At 39.6% G+C, this 17228-nt stretch overlaps 1 protein-coding gene across 6 annotated transcripts in view; it reads left to right on the top strand.

The window, feature by feature from the left end:
* Nucleotides 1–17228, top strand: part of LOC131462335 (eukaryotic translation initiation factor 4 gamma 1-like) — a 52308-nt gene that overhangs the window by 4175 nt on the left and 30905 nt on the right. For 2 of the 6 annotated variants that reach the window (XM_058633438.1, XM_058633437.1), the window contains exons 2-8: nt 6984–7034; nt 7789–7910; nt 9695–9781; nt 13083–13115; nt 14854–14874; nt 15426–15620; nt 16327–16420. In XM_058633438.1, the coding sequence (XP_058489421.1) occupies nt 7836–7910; nt 9695–9781; nt 13083–13115; nt 14854–14874; nt 15426–15620; nt 16327–16420 (505 nt within the window). In that variant the 5' untranslated portion in view covers nt 6984–7034; nt 7789–7835. The remainder of the gene's footprint in view (nt 1–6983; nt 7035–7788; nt 7911–9694; nt 9782–13082; nt 13116–14853; nt 14875–15425; nt 15621–16326; nt 16421–17228) is intronic. The other 4 variants (XM_058633445.1, XM_058633441.1, XM_058633439.1 and 1 more) reach the window with 3 other exon arrangements.

Below are 17228 nucleotides of genomic sequence, written 5' to 3'. Positions count from 1 at the left end.
ATATACTGTATGTTACTGCATTTAGAGTTGTTTTGGGAGGGTTCTCATTTAAATGAAGACACTTCTTTAAACAATGTGTTTACAGAACACACACTAACGTGTGGACAAGGCTATAGCCGGCACTGACTGTTGTGCATGCCCTGGGACTTAAACTTAAGTAACAATTTGAGGGTATTGATCTTGTGAAATTTGTTTTAAATGTTTAGCCCCCCTGCTTATTTTTCATAATAGACATGCTGCTAATTTTTGCTAAATTTGATCCATTAAAATGATCCAGCTGAGAGAAGTGATGGTTGCCACCACTGAAAGCTGTTTGTGTCAATGTGTTCCAACTACAGTTGACACTGTGGTAGGTACAGATCATCATTTTAGCCCACAGGCCAGTGAGTACAGCTGTATACAACAGAAGAGGCTCTGAAAGCATTTGTAATGGGCAGTAGGCTTTTTGCAAAAGCTGAGGGATGACTGTTCATTGTATATTATGGCATTTTAAAGCACCACAAGTCTGCAGCATGCCATGCACTGACAATGATTCATGTATTTTTTCCACTGTTGTCAGCACCAGGCTGTTGAGTTCAGCATCGATGATAATAGGGAAAATGGTAAGCTACACATCAGCTACCATTAAAATACAGTGAATATAAATTATGTGTATGCAGACAATAGTTAAGTCTGTGGCTACACATTCTATACCATAGGTTGGATGATAAAGCCAGGTTCTTACAACATGTTCTCTCCATTTTCTCCTTGGTGTGTTCATGGAGAGGCTTATGCAACAGTTGAATGAGCATGTTTCACCAGCACTGGTGCTGCTGGTGGGATCTCCATGGTGCAGCATTTCAGGCCAGCTCAAATGACCAGACTGTGTGGTAGTTGTGGGGTGAGGGGTGCTTTTGCGTTGCATTTGTGCACATAACTTCCCTTAAACACAGATCCCTGCAGAAATGAGGCCTTCTGACTTGAGTACCCCTCCTGGTTCTGCACCGCTGCAGGCTGTACCCAGGAATTGTTCTCACACTGCATGCTTTCATAAACTCTGTAGACAAACCCGTGTGATGTTGAAAATGTGAGTCATTGGTAAAATTGTTATTTAATAGCACGGTTCTTCTGCATTTTATTTCATGAGCGGCATCGCAAATAAACGATCCTATTTCCTTGCACTGCCTTCTCTCTTAACATATGAGGTGCTTTTACATCACGTGATTCGGTGGAGACGGAAGCCCTTCTGCAGTTGAGAGTTTACAAGCAGCGGTGCTAAGAGAGTGCGGCACAGGAAGTCGGAGAAGGTGTGTGCTAAGGAGAAATAAATACAAAATGGAATGTTGATGAAAACCCAGGTGGTAGTGACGAGAATCATTAGTAGTAGTGGTGGTAGTAGAGTAGTAAAGTCTCTGTGCCAGTATTGGTTGTTACTCTGAGACCCTATTTTAGCTCTGAGATTGTTTGGTCAGCATTTCCTCTTCCAGCAAAGCTAGGGTAGACTCTCGCTGTCTCTGAAAGAGACACTGAAGTACTCCTGGTCACTCCTCTGGTCTTTATTTGAATAAAACCTTTAATGAGTCTTATATGTTGTACACAATGCAGAGAAATCCATTCATCCTTAAAAGGGTAGTTCAGAGTTTTAACCCCTACACCTGGCATTACAATGTGTTTTGTGATTAGATAGCATTTGGATCCGATTGCCCTCCAGAAGCAGACTCAGTGTCACATGAAGTCGTGCTATTGTATGGACTCCTCTTTCCTTTTTGAAGCAGGTGAAGAAGTCGACTTTGACAAGTGGAAAGCCGCCAAAAGCAGAGGAAACTGTATTTCTGCTCACACAGTTTTGGGTGGAGCAGAGGCACTGGAGATGCATCACAGACTCGTTGCATTTACACGTCTGTTCAATATGGTCACAATACGTCTCCGACCACCTCCCAAAGTGGTTTGGCCGATCAGATTACAATCTGTCCTCAATGCAGCTCGGGTGTATCCGATGTGTATCACTATCCAACTGCAATCTGATCGCAGTAAACGTATTTTAATGGCAGGTGTAAAGGGGTCCACTGTCTGTGCTGACTGCACTGTGCACGCCCCAGCTCGCCTCTCTCACCGTGAACCAGTTTGAGACATGGATGCTGGCTGTCACTGAAAATGCTCACTCCTCACACCAAAGGTCGTTGAAAAATTCAGCGACTTCACACAAAGCATACAGGTGTTTGTAATCCGCTGGTGCCTCCATCAGTAAGTTAAATGTGTTGTCTGTGAGCTGTAGAGCAGCTGCTGTGTTCCAGCAAGCTCAAAACACAGATTTTCTCTATGGATTTTTGGCACGGTAGAGATTTACAAAGTTCAGTTTCCACTCAGAAAATCTTCTTAAACTGCAAGATAAACCCACAAACATGACACACTTATTGTACATCATTTCTGTTGCCCAATTAGCTGACCGCTGTGGGTGGAGCTTGCCTGACCTTACCGTACCATTTTACTCTGGTACCCCAAGGGAATGGCACCAAATGGTTTTTTTGGTACCATTCCTAATGGAAATGTGAAAAATACGTACCATACTGTACCGAACCGAACTTTTCCACTGGGTGGAAACACGGCTCTAGTGTCTTGAGGTGGTTCCACAGTCAGCGCTGACCTCATACCTCAAGTTGTGATTTTAGTAATATTTTGAAAATATGGGAACCTCTCATTTTAAGTACTGGAGTTTTTTACAGCAGTGTATGTAATGTAGCATTGAGTCACTTTTAAATCTAAAATCTAAAAGTCTTATATTGCTGCCATCCTCTTAGCACCAAAGCTCCAGTGGGAAATGGGGACGAGCCCACCGTCACCCGTTGTGTTGAGTTTCATTTGTTTGGCTGTATAGAAAAACTCATTGTCTTTTCGTCTCTTTTTGTGTGAGTGTTGTTATAGTCATGGTAACAGTAGTGACTGTGGCTGTTTCTGCAGCCTGGTTTCCTCTCCTTTGAAAAAAGAACAACACTCTGATTCATCATGACTCAGCCTCTTTTTTTTAAACACTGCTGTGTGTATGTGTGTGTGTGTCTCTGGCAGTGACTGAGTTATTGTAGGTGTTGGCTATAAATACCATATGTGCTTCTTTTAGTAGCACAGTGTAACCTGAGGAAGATCATTTCACTGACATTAGGAAATTACCCTTGAGTCATTGTGATGACGCTGTTGTGTACAAATGGTCTAGTTTCATTCAGTGTGGATTATATTGTTATTACCATACGGTATGTGCTAATATTGTATGTTATCCAGAAAATGCAGGACTTGCTAGTGTATACAAACAACACATTATCCTAGGAGATGTTAACACAAATTGAAAATAAATTAAACTGGTTTTGTTTAATTGATCCAATATATTGGTTTGGTACTGGCACTGAAAACATGGCTGCCAGTGCCAGCTCGGCTAATAAAATCTGCACCTGCATTGGTGTCCATATTAACATGGTTGTCGAAGTGAAATGCATTCCTTTATTGTCTTCTCTTTATTCTCCAGACAGTCTAATTCACTCAATATTAGTGAAGCAAGTTATTTGCAGCTATTTTCCATAAAATCGATTAATCTCTTGATTCATTAATTAGTTGCTTGGTCCATAAAATGTCAGAAAATGTTGATCTGTGTTTCTCAAACCTCAAAATGATGTTCTCAAATGTTATTCAGTTTTAATGTTTTCTCGATTTTATGGAACAAAAAAAAAATCCAAAAACTTGTTAGTTATTTAAATTACACTCAACCCAATTTTTAAAATGGTTGCCAATTAATATAATAAATTGATTAATCAGTTAGTTGTTGTTGCCCTAATGTCAAGTTTTGGGCTTAAGTGAACAGTCAAGAAATGTAAATTGCTGTGAAGATCTATAATCAACAGAAGCAAACTTAATATATCTGTCCTACAAGTTAAATAAATATTTCTAGTTATATCACAACAGTGAGTCAGAATTGCAGTTCATGATTAAAACAGTAAGGTATTGGTTTACAGAACACTTAATAGTTTTTAATTAAGGAATTTATTTTGGTCGAGGCAAGCATGGTTTTGATAATATAATTTCTCTTCTGTATTTACATGGAGTTTAATTAGCTCTGCTTTGCCTCCCCGTAGCCTAAGCTAATGTATGCCTAGTCCACTTGTTATTACGATTCATTATGAAAGGACATTTTGTATTTTTAAATGGGTCTCTGGGAATAATGATAAAACTGGAAAGCATTTCAATTGAATCAATTTTGGCAATGACACTGATGAGAAGCTTGTTATTTTTAAAGAAGAAAATGTTGCCATGAGACTCTTCTGACTAAATTGACACTTATGTGCTACATGATTGAATTTGTTACTTGAGCTATTGTCTAGAGTAGGAAGTGTAGTCCTCCTGTGGTATTTTAACAATACTCACCTGGATTAAAGCTGCAGTGGGCAAGATCACTGGAAAATAGTCTTGTCTACAAACCAAAAGTTCCAGTTATATGGAGCAAATAAACCAGAAAATATTCACATTTAAGAAACGCAAACCAACCATCAATTATCGAAATAGTTGATGCTTAATTTAGTAATCGACTTATAATTCAAGTTTGGAAAACACTGATTTAATTTAATTTAATTTAATTTAATTTAATTTAATTTAATTTAATTTAATTTAATTTAATTTAATTTATATGGACATAATCTAAGGTAATATAATTAAAAACAGACAGTTTAGGTGATACAAAACAAGTACAAAATTCATCTTTCATTTGATCACAAAATTGATGACATTTCTGACTTTGTTTTGAAGTTTTGGATAATCCAGCATAACTTTTTAACAATTAACAGGAGCATGAGTAGGGTAAACGCAGTTAGTGGTTAGGAACTGCACGGTGGCCTTTGTCTCAAACAGATGCCACACATCGTTCACTGTTTACACACTGTTGCATTGAAAAAAAACAGATGGTAAATGCTTCTCTTGGCACAAGGATTATCTGTGAAAACTGGTTTCTTAGTGACAGATAAGAAGGTGTAAACTAGTCGACACTGTATCAAGTCAGTGTCTTCACATGGTGTCCGAGAAGAGAACCAGCACTTCAACTTCAACATTAAAGTCTAAACATGAAAAGAAGTTGGGTGAATGTTGGCAGCACATTCTTTGGTTAGATGAACCCAAAATAAATGTGCCAAGGGCCGTGCACTATGACGTGAGTTCCACACACGTGGATGTGTACTTTTTTGTCTGCTTTGCCTTAAACATAAGTCTGGAACAAATATTGATAAATTGATTGATAGTATGAATTTTCAATTATTCTTTTAATTATAAAAACTCAGTCAGTGATGAGGAATTCTTTATACACCATTGACTACCTAATTTGTAGTGCATCTATTATTACAAGGTGGCAGCAGCAGCAAGCATTTAGTTACTGGAGGGCATGTATGTTAGAACTGAAGAACCTTGAGAGGTTTCTTGAGCTGGTACCAGCCCAACATGCTGTAACATCCTGAGGTATACTAGGGTCTTTGAATGCATCTCATTACACCAGTATGTTGAAGCTCTTTAACCAAAATGATATTTTTAATGCTAAAATATAATTATTGCTGTTATCCATGAATTTTCAAATTAGCTGTTTTACTAAAAATAAAGCACATTATTATTTCTTGTTTGAGATATCAAATTAGAGATATTTATTTGCATTCATAAACAGAAAAAAAGTAGTTTTAGTGTTTGAATGTGATGCTTGATTAACTTATAACTTCGCAGAGAAGCCCAGTGAGCCGGCTCATATTTGGTAATAAAAAGGTGAATTCAGATTATTTGGCACTAACATCTTTAGTTTTAAACACATTTTTGAAAGATTTCTAAGATACTGTTTTTTTGTTTTTATGACAGGTGGTCTAATAAATTTAAGCACTGTATGAATATTTGACGAATAACCCCATTGAATATTCAAATAGCACATTTGCTCGACATGTCCATCCCAAAGAACGTATGATTGATTTTTACTGACCTCTGTTTCCAGTAACACAGTATTGAATTAATAGTAACTGAATTAACTGAAGTAATTGTAGCTTTTTATTTTTTTATTTAAGTGAAATTAAATAATTTAATTTAACTTGTGTATAAAATGTTTTGCCTCATCATACTTCTAACCCCTGGTCTTCCTACATATATCTTGTGATTGTTAGCAGCAGAACTAGAGCATATGGAGTTGGATAAAAATATAGTTCTTGTTAAAAAATGTTTTGCTCAGCTTCAACTTTGTAATAATGACAGCATAAAGTAGAATATATACAGTCTCCTCTTCCTGCATGAAAGTGACACATTTACTGTATGTACAGTGTCAGCACGGTCTGATCAGTTTCTAATCTGCAGCTTTGCAATCACACAAATGTTCATTTTTAATTTTGTAATTCATGATTCATCTTTAAAATGTCACTGGAAAGTAATTGAAATGTTTACAATCAGTGTATATGTTGGTTTACTGGCATTAAAATGTACCAGAAGTCACCAAATGTGGGCTTTTATGGCTAAAGGTTTTTCAGTCCTGCCTCCACTGCTGAGAAATAAAATCCTAGTGGGAACTGAATATATCCGTTAATTATAACCATATCTTACCGCACCAGCATCAAGCAGGAGTCTAACACTAGAGTTTCTCAAGAAATAAACATTTTATTGGATACCCGTTGAATTTCCCAGGGACCCATTCAAACCACAATGATGTAACTCACAACAAAATGATGGTGTCTGAAATAGTGTGCTATGCAGTACATAAACATAGCATGCATATACAATGAACTAATTATTCTGGCATAAAGAATAATTTATCATGAGTAATTATTGTTAATACCCTGCCATGTCATACATGAACCTGTGACTTCTCTGTGCATAAATCTGGGACTTGAATAATTAGAAACATGTGTGTCTGTTAGGTAGCCACATAAAAGTAATAACTGTAAATGCTATCGATAATGTGTTTTTAGCCTGTACATGCTCTTTGCTAACAAGGTTTTTTCTCTGTCATGTAGGACAATCGGTTCCTCACTGTAACCAACTAAGGACCTAAAGGATTCTTAACTGTAAGTATGAGATGAGCCGTGACTATAAACAGGAACATTGACGTTGAATTAATCCTTTTTTTTAAAGACCTCTTTTGAAGCATGGTTGTATCAAGTGGAGACACATAATCAGTGCTGGCTGTGTCTTGCGCCCCCTGGTGCCTTGAGACACAGAAGCTTGCTCTTGCTGTAAACATGGCTGCCACTAGGGACTACCTAATATAAAAGTCTCACCTAATATCATTTTAAATCTATGATATTTTAAGCATATTCTTGCTGTTTTATCTGAACGGAAGTTTGCAAACCGCTCAATCTACCGCACAGAAGTCCACAGAGAAGATCAGTGTCTTACTCAGGGAAAACAACTAATTCACAAAATAACACATTGGACCTTACTAATGGAGGCAGTAGTGGATCGGCAACTTCTTTTTTGTGATGTAAAAGAGATGATCATCTCTCTGGACTTTGGTGCATGGAGTGAGCAGCTCACAAAGCAACACAAACTTCAGTTTCTCACCAGAAAAGGCCGTCTAACTGAGATGAAGCGGCTGACATATTGTTGACATATCCTAGATTTGAGAAAGGCTTCAAGAGTTTCTCTACTGGCAGCTGTGTTCTCAATGTGAGCGAGTGTAAAAAACCAAAACCAAACCAGAACTAACCCTTGAAAGAATGAAGAAGGAAACATCTGCTCTTTGTGCCATGTGGATAATGTTTGTTGTTGTTGTTTTTCCAAAGATCTATTTAACCCACCATTGATTTTCTCCCTCTGCAGATTTGTACACAGGTCCACATCCGCCTCCCCATGCAGAACTCCATGAAATGAATAAAGCACCACAGCCTATAACAGGACCCCCCTCCACCCCCCGCCCTGCCCCCTCCCCTGGTCTGTCACAGGTAATGACTGCTGCGACTTCACTATCTGTGTTGACTCTTGAAGGGATGCACATCTTTGTCCCACTTGGGGGCCGGCTGATGCACATAATGAAAAGCAGATCACACAAAAATGCACTTTTCTCATGTGGAAAATAGCTGGAGAGGCCACAACGAGTCTATTTTCAACCTTGTCTCAGTCTTACGTTTACATAAGCCCCTTTTCCATCCTGAGGGCGGGTGCAGGTTTTCATGGCATTTTTAATATAGCTGTAAACTGATTTTTTTTAGCCTATAAATAGTGATTTTTAATATATAAAATATTAATGATTAATCGATAATCGATCATTAATTTTCCCGATGATCGATCAAGAAAATTAATCGAATGCCCATCCCTACTCACGATGGATACACTAGACTCCTCTGTTAAATATTGAGATTTCAGACATTTTAGGATTGTTAAGTCTTTTTTAACTGACCAATCAGTGGCCGGCAGTCTGGCGACGTCACACGTAGTATCGCCTCAGCTCGCTTGGAACCTCGCCAGAGCAGGTACTAAAAAAAAAGGAAGTGGTACCAGGTACTATGCTAATGGAAATGCAAGTTAACCGCCCCGTGCCGAGTCGAGCCAGTGGAAACGTGCAAATAAGTGAGCGTGCTAGCTGCCAGTGTAGTTTGTGCTGTCTTCTTTATTTCCATGTCCACATGACCTTGTGTTTGATACTTTTCTTGTCATTGAACAACCGTTTCCGACTGGAAACTTAACTTTGTAAAAGACTCCCTCTCTTGTGCCAAAGTCCATTAAATAAAATCTGTGTTTTTAGCTTGTGGGGATTCAGGGGCTGCTGCTTTTCCTGTTGCATTGTTTGGTGAATTTGTGCCAGTGTGTTATTTTGTGAACCTCTGTGTTTGCACTGCTCTGTTTGGATTAAGAAACAGAGGAGACACAGTGATGCATGGAATAACAGAGAACTTATTAATGGAGGCACCAGTGGATCAACTCTTGTGTGCCATGATGTAAAAAAAAATCACTGATTTATTTTAATGGACTTTGGTTTGTGGATTGAGCAGTGAAGCAACACAAATGTCATTTTCCATTAAGAAGAGGCTGTCTAATGGAGAGATAAAGCATGATTTAAACACACTGTATCATAGATTTAAGCAGGTGTAAGTTTTATTTATTAGTGGCTAAAATATGTTTTTTTTCTGGCTAGCAGGCATGTTTTCTCTGTGTGCAAGTCACTGTATCTGTTTCTTGGTTTGCACAACACGCAACACAACACATGCCAGTACCTCATACAACTGCATCTTTATAAAACAACCATCACATCGAGGCTTGTTTCTCAAACCTTTATATGGGAACTCAGTTTTTTTAAGATGGCAAATCATCAAGAAGATCAGCTAGAACAAATTTTGTGCATATAAGGACTTCTGGCTGTTAATATTATTTTGAAATTCTATGAATCACATCATTGTAACTCATACACATACGTCTATGGTACAAGGCTGCACATTTAATTGGCAAAATAATCTGTGAGTTTCCGATCCAGTCTCTGGGAATGACTGTTATAAAGTATGTATCCATAGAACTTTATACTTTATTCCTTTGTACACTCATGATTAACTTAAAAATGAAGAGATGAAAATGTCCCAAAATCCCAAAATCACAATCACCGTAACCCGAGCACAAATATCTGCCCCAGTGTCTCTACACTTGTTGACTGCTCATCTGTCTTTCATCCCACTTGCTTTCTTATCCTGCCTGCCGTTCACTCACTTCTACTGTTGTCACTTCCTGTCTCTTGCAGCCTTCATTCCCACCTGGGCAGCCCCCTTCTGTTGTGTTTGCTACCCCGCCTCCTCCACAAATGAACCCAACACCACAGGCCCGACAGGTAGGCCTGCCCACTGCTCATCCACCCCACACCACGGCACACACCTGCACTCTTTGCTTCGTTCCAGAACAAAAATGGTTCTTCTCTCACATTTCAGAGACGACGGTTATTCAGAGTCAGGCAAAAATTCACCTTTGTGCTGCTGAAAATCATTTAAGTTAATTTCTGTGCTGCTTGGTTTTCTGTTCTTCCTGACCCTCACTTCTGTCTGAGATGAGACAGACTAATTCAGAAAAAACCTGAAAGAGATGCCATCAAGGTCTTGTCTTCATGCTGCAAATGCCCTTGTGTGGCAATTTTGGAATAATTGCTGTTCACTGTCGCTATCTGAAACTCTCTTAGGGGAAAACACAGTGCACAGAATCTAAGTGTGAGTTTCTTAGAATGTCTGCATGTCTTGTTTGCCTACTTCTCACCAGTTGTACTCCACTTGAGTCTCCAGTGTCAGCCTGTCCTTTGCACTCTGCCTCACAAACTATCTCACCTTGTTTTCAAGATTTAACATTTTACATGAACTCTACTGTTTTTAGTGGTTGTATTTTATTATTTTTTATTTTATTTTTAAACAAATTGGAGCAAAAATGCCTGGTGGCAAAAATAGATGAAGAATTAGTTGTTGCTACAGGTAAAACTGCTTTCAGACATGTGCTGAAGTTTGGACATTTTCTGGAACTTCTTCAGTTCAAATTTCAAATTTCTGTGTAATGTTTGAGTGAGTCCATATAAGAACACGGCAGGAAAAGCCTCTTGTTAAATCATCGTGAGCGGGCGGGAGTTCTGCCTCCTGCATGCTCCAGCCAGGCTTTACCCTTCCTGAGGATGCTTTCTGCTCCTCTGTTCTCCTGCTCTTATGAAATACCCCTGACTGGTTTGTCATATTGGAATGACCAGACTCTGGACAATATCGTGATTTTTTGGAGTTCATGTCATGGTCCATGTGGTTTGATGTGTTTGGAAGCGGTATTGACACAGATTGTAGTCAGTGTCGACTTCTCTGCACAGACAAGACTTACCACCTGTGGCAGGAACCAGGTTGAAACATGGAACCTAGCTCTCATTCAAATTGTGGTTACCAACCTGATTCTAGCCGCTTAACACAAGGATCATCGAATTCAATCTATACCCGCTAAACCCTACAATATTTTAAGATATATTATTCTTTCGGCCCATTTATACTTAATTTCCACCATTTACATATGTGTGTCCATCATTACTAGGGATGGGCATAATTAATCGACGATCGATTAATCGATCATTAAGAATTATGTCAATGACGTAACCAAACATTTGGATGAACGGCGGGCGGGTCACGGTTGAAATAAATAAACAAATAAATAAATAACACGTAGGCAGACAATGATTGATGATTTGGCGGGTGTGGGTTTTCATTGCAATTTTAATATATCTATAAACTGATTTTTAGCCTATAAATAGTGATTTTTAATGTTAAAGTATTAATGATTAATCGATTGTTAATTCTCCCGACGATCAATTAAGAAAATTTAATCGAATGCCCATCCCTAGTTATTAGTGGTGCAACGGATCATCATTGATCCGTGATCCGTTTGGATCAATATCTTCGGTTCGGCACACGTGATCCGCGGATTGATTTATGAAAAAAAAAAAAAAGTTGTGCGCACACACAGCATGGTCATGGAGAGCGGAGGAACGGAGGAGCTTGAACGCCCCGCGTCATTTAAATCCCCTGTATGGGAGCATGTTGGCTTCCCTGTCAAATATAATGATGAAGGAAAGAGGTTAGTGGATCAAACCGTGACGGTGTGTCGGCACTGTGGCACAAGAAAGCCACATGACAGTAGAAACACATCAAGCATGGCCACGCATTTGAAGCGACATCACCCCGGTGTTTCACTGACATGAGAACGAAGGCTGCTCAACAACCGCTTATCACCGCGGCATTTAAGCAGCCCCTTGTTGCAAAATCAGACCGGGCTAAAGCCATCACGAACGCTATCGGTGTGTTTATAGGTGCAGATATGAGGCCATATTCGGTTGTGCAAAACGAGGGTTTTAAACAATGCCGAAAGTGCTTGAGCCACGTTACGAGCCACGTTACGACCCACTTCAGCGAAAAGATTGCGACAGACTTTTTTTGCTGATCTGAAAAAATGATCCGATCTGTGACTCTGATCCGCGGAACGATCCGATCCGTGAGTTTTTTGATCCGTTGCACCCCTACTAGTCATTACCCTACATACCTCCGTGCGTCTTTTGTGTTGGTATGGATGTTTATGCAATGCTTCCTCTAGAGGGCAGTGCTGACCGAGTAGCAAGTTGCAGGCATGAACAAACAAGAATGAGATAAGAGATTATTTTACTGTGACTGATTTTGTGGCGGTGGATCGTAAAACCACTGAAGTTGTCTCTAATGGGGAATAATCCCCGTTGGTGTTGCTGATGAGGGAGATTGATGATGAGCGACATTTTCTCTCTCTACCGTTTGCCTGACTGATTGGACTATTAACTCTATACTGCCCCACAATTTTTGGTGGTATTGCTCCATTTCGTTCATTATACGAAATCTCACAGGAAACTGAACAGCTGCTCACTTATCACACCAAAGTCCATCGATAAAGTTACTGATTTTACATCATTGTACACAGGAGCCTTACATCCATTTTTGTGTCCGTCAGTGAGTTCAAATGTATTTCTTTTGACTTTATTTTTGTTATGCAAATGGTCCAAACAAGGCAGCAATCGACCAGCAGCTGCCCTGTCCATGCAAACTATGCTGATTCTCTCCATGGACTTGGTACAGAGGAGGGAACACTCTCAAAACTCACGTTTTTTTTTCAGCCAGAAAAGTTTGACACAGTCACTGAACTAAAACACAACTGAAGGGTTGTGATGCACATCGTGATCGCTGGTTTTCGGCAATGCTGTCGCTAAATACACCAGACTCCTCTGACTGAGATTTTCCTCGCTAAATGCTGGAGATTAACGCACTTTTTCAAGATTTTAAGTCTTTTAACTGATCTTCAGTTCGGCATTGATTTCTGTGTTTGGCATTGTGCTCATGACTCTACCAGTGCCAACACTCTCTGACCAATCAGTGGCCGATTGGTCACTGTTCCGTGCTGGAACTGTGTAGTGGAAAGTGCCGTTACTCTGCAGTCAGTGTCAGTTCCTCATACAGCCAAATTCCACAAAGAACAAACAAAAAACCTTTCCCTGTAATTGCAGTTTTAAAGAAGCACAACTGGAAGAAGCCTGTTCGTGGAGAGTGATGCATGAATGTTGTGCTTTTTCTAAACTGTGCTCTGTCTGCCTCTCCTCCTAGTTTGCCCCAGGGCCCCGAACCATACACCAACAGGTACTAACAGCACAGCTGATGAACATGACAGGGGTTGAGTGGGGGGTTTCTATTTTGTGAAATAAATACATGTGTATATATAAATGATAGATTATAAGATTTGTTTTCACTTAAGGACTAAACAACACATTATACTGGTATTTTCTCTGTGTACTTAAATATCAATGGATCAGTTTTATCTTGTAGCAAGTGTTTGAGTATAGGAAATTTACAAGACTCCTTTTTCCAAATGGTGGGAAAATGGTGTTGAATAATAAGATCGACTCAGATATCAACCATATGATATTTGCATGCATGTAATTTTTAAACAGAAGTGTAATTTAGAAATGGTGTCTCAGTCTTGACATCATCATATCCCTTTTCAAAATAAGGCCTGAGACTTTTAAACCCCTGTGTAACTCAAACATCAGCCTGTCACTGCCTGACATGACACATCACCTTTCTCTCTTAGAATGGCAGCTAGCCAGCTGTAGTGTTGCATCACTAGCTGTTTACATGGACACAAATAATCAGAATGAAAGGACTGATGAGAATAAAACAGCTTCATGTAAACATGTTTGTGTTATCACACGTCTGCCCTTCTCAAACATAATGTATTTCCGCTTTTAATATTGATAGAAATTGATAGAAACGTGGCAGGAGAGGGCGCAAAAACTGGTCTGCAGTCAACACAGTTTCCTTATTATAGACTTTAAAAGAAATCGGGATTGTAGCAGAGTAAATTAAATGTGGTTGGATTTATGTAAATTACCTCATGCGCCATCTCCTATTTAACAAACACAGAACTGCTGAGTCTGAACCTTCATTATAGAGAACAGAAGAAACATAAGTGTTCTTTGAAGAACATGATGTAGGTCCATTTAAAAAAAGGACTAATCAACATAAATAAAAGTCACAGATGCAAGAGAGGAGGGAAAAGACATCAGTGGTGAACAGCCAAGGGATGAGCAGAGGAGAAATATCTGAGGATGAGCGGCAACAATGGCATTTGTTTACAATACAGATGGAAGTAAAGGATCTAATTCTCGTTTTGAGACAGTTTGACATGTCTGCATGTTAAAATGGTTCTTTCAGATTAAACACTTGATCCATGTACACACAAGTCATTTGGGATACTTTATTACTTTATTTATGTAATGTGATATAATCCAAAAATCTGATATATTGCGTACATCTAATGCAATTTAAATAAAAGTCAGCAACAACATTTTAGCTGAGTAATGTTGTGTGAGCTGCTAATTTCTTGTTTATTTAGTAGAAGATTGTTTTCATGTTGCGGACATTATATTCAACATAGTAAATTAACAACGTCTACATGTTTTACTCTCCCGTGACATCCGCCATGTCACTCATGACTATCAAACTTGTAGCTTGAGTCTAATTGTGTGATTGTTTGCTAAATGAATTAAGTCATTAAAAAAGTTATGAGACCGTGATTAGTTTAGAGGTTTGATAATAATCAGGTTATCAGGTTTACATAATCAACACTCGGCTCTTTCTTTGCCATAGCAAAAACAAATGAAGGACATCAGTTGTAGCTGAAGAATGTTCTTCAGAGGAACTAGGTTCCCTGTTTGGCCTTTTCTCTGCATGCTGCTTGTTGATTCACTGCTTGGCTCACGATGGATGGTTCCTGGGCTTTCTCTAACTGATTGTGGTGCTCTCTCTTTCTCACTCCCTCTCTTCTTGCCTCCATTTGATGTGTGTCTGTGTGTGATCTGTGTTTGTGCCGCTGAAGGGAAGCTTCAGGTCGTTACAGGTAACTCACCCCCCCTTTCTTCCACTTTTTCCATCATTATATCCCTCTCATCCTCCTGAGGAGTGCGTATGTGAGTGTGTGTGTGTGTGTGACTAATATTTGGCAATGTTGTGCTTTGTTGGCGTGGTGTCATTTCATTTATGGCGGTTAGCTCCCAGGGCAGCAGCAGAATGTCAATGAGGACGCTCTGAATGAACCAGCATTAGCTGCTTTATCTCTTCTGGCAGGCAGGGCCAATATGTTCCCATCTGGAGTCAAGCCACCAATTCATGGACAAACTATGAGCCTTGCTGTAGGGCTGAACACACGTTACCTCCACTTGTTTTTAAAGATAAAACTCAGATAAAGATGTGGGTGGGGCCTATGTTTATGTCAAAACTTTAAGAAAAAACACTAGTAATTCCCTAATTTCTGTCTCATTTTCTCCTCTTCTCACCCCATTTTTCTTCCCACACCTTTTTTATTTTTCCCACTATCGTAATCTCAATGTTTATCCTCACCCTTGCCCCTTCTCTCCCCTTTTACGTCACTGCCTGCTTTCTGCTTTCTAGCCCTTCTACCCCAACAGGGGCAGCCTGCCTCCCGGTAGTGGGCCTCGAGGTGTCCCTCCCAGCAATGCCCCTCGCCCCGTGACGCCCACCCATGTTTACCAGCCGGGCCCTGGCTCCCAAATGATGATGATCCCCGGGCAACAATTATCCTTCCCCAGCTCAGCACAAGCACCGGCCTACTTCATACCAGGACAGGTAGGATGTTTTCTGCAAGTGGCACAGCCAGATTTTTCTTCTGTCCAAACCAGATGGTTTAAATGATCTAAACTGACATAATGGCACAACATGAATTCACAAATCAGTTTCCAAGTTGATTCTTCTTGTAAATGTCTGTTGCTTTTACGGCTCTCCTTTTTTTCAGGTACTTAATAGATACTTCCAGTAATTCGGGCTGAGTATCGCTGCTGATTTCCTGGATCAAGTAGCTTCTAATTTTCAAGGCCCTGATTTGATTCAGCTTTTGATTCAATCTTGATGTATTTAGAGAGATTTAAATTTCCATACCAAATGTTGTGAAAGAGATTTTCACAGAACAAATGCTGCAAATTGTACAAAATTCTAATCTGGTACATCATTAAAAATCTTGTTTACATGAGTAAACTTTTCATTTCATTTGAACACACAGTACAGTATGACATGTACAGACATGTGTCTTATGCTGGTGCTGAGGGCCAGCAGTGGACACACACCACTCAGGCAGCTGTGTGTCAGTAACTCATACAACCACACTTCAGAACTAACTATTCCTTGAGATGCCTTGAGATGAATCTGTTTATGGTGAACTGAGGGTGTGCATGTCTGTCTTATCCTTTTTATCCCTGGTTTGAGTTTTGTTTTCCTTCCTTTTTCGTTTCTCTCCTCCTGTCTAATCTCTGGTGCTCCTGTCTGTTTCTTTCATTAGTACCGGTCAGCTACCTACGTGGCCACAGCCCAGCAATACCCAGGCACCGCAGGCTTCTACCCAGGCACCAGCCCAGCTGAATATGGTACTTATGGTAAGAGGCTCTACCTGGGGCCTCACCTGAGCCACTCACACAAGTCAAATCAAACCATCACACACACAAAGCCTACAATCATAGCTCAACTTAATTGTGCCTGGAAATGTACTGACTGGTTACCAATTTCAGAAATCACAAACTTATTATGTAACTATTCATTTTTGTTCTCAAGCTCAAATCAGCGTTGAAAAATGTGTTGCAGGTTTTAAGATGGGAATGATTCTCCCTTTACCAACGGGGAACTACCACTTAAGACTGGTTTATTTTTGTCTTCTTAGGTTGAGTTATTTTTGTCAATTTGACACTTCGAGCATCTGCCTTTTCTGTCACTGGTAACAGATGCTGAGACAGCACTGTTCTCCTCATTGTTTTGGTCTATGAATGTGCTAACACAGTTCCATTGGGGCATAAATTAAGTCATCACCTTTCTGTGGCCAAGAAAATAACATACCAACGGCAAATTTTATTGTGGCCCAATATAGGCACAGATTGGGTTGTTTTCTCTCCTCACTGTTATTCAGTTTTAACATCATAATGACACGTTTAAGCCTAAACAATATCGTTGTCTATTTCAGCTTCAGCAACAGTTGGGTTTGGTCAGTGAAAACATGAGAAAAAAACTAATGAAATCCTGTGTCTGCAGTCTTTTACACTACGTTTACTTTCACCCCTGGTCCCCCTCATCACAGAAATGATTAATTCTTTCCTCATCTCTGGTATTGTCCTCTCCTCAATAAAAACAGCAGCTGTCTCCCCCCGATGAAAAAACTTGGTGCAGACCCAAATGACCTCAAAAACCTCCGTC

The sequence above is a fragment of the Solea solea genome, chromosome 7 (genome assembly GCF_958295425.1).
Source record: "Solea solea chromosome 7, fSolSol10.1, whole genome shotgun sequence".
NCBI classification, from domain to species: domain Eukaryota; kingdom Metazoa; phylum Chordata; class Actinopteri; order Pleuronectiformes; family Soleidae; genus Solea; species Solea solea.
This window is presented reverse-complemented; position numbering and strand designations above follow the sequence as displayed.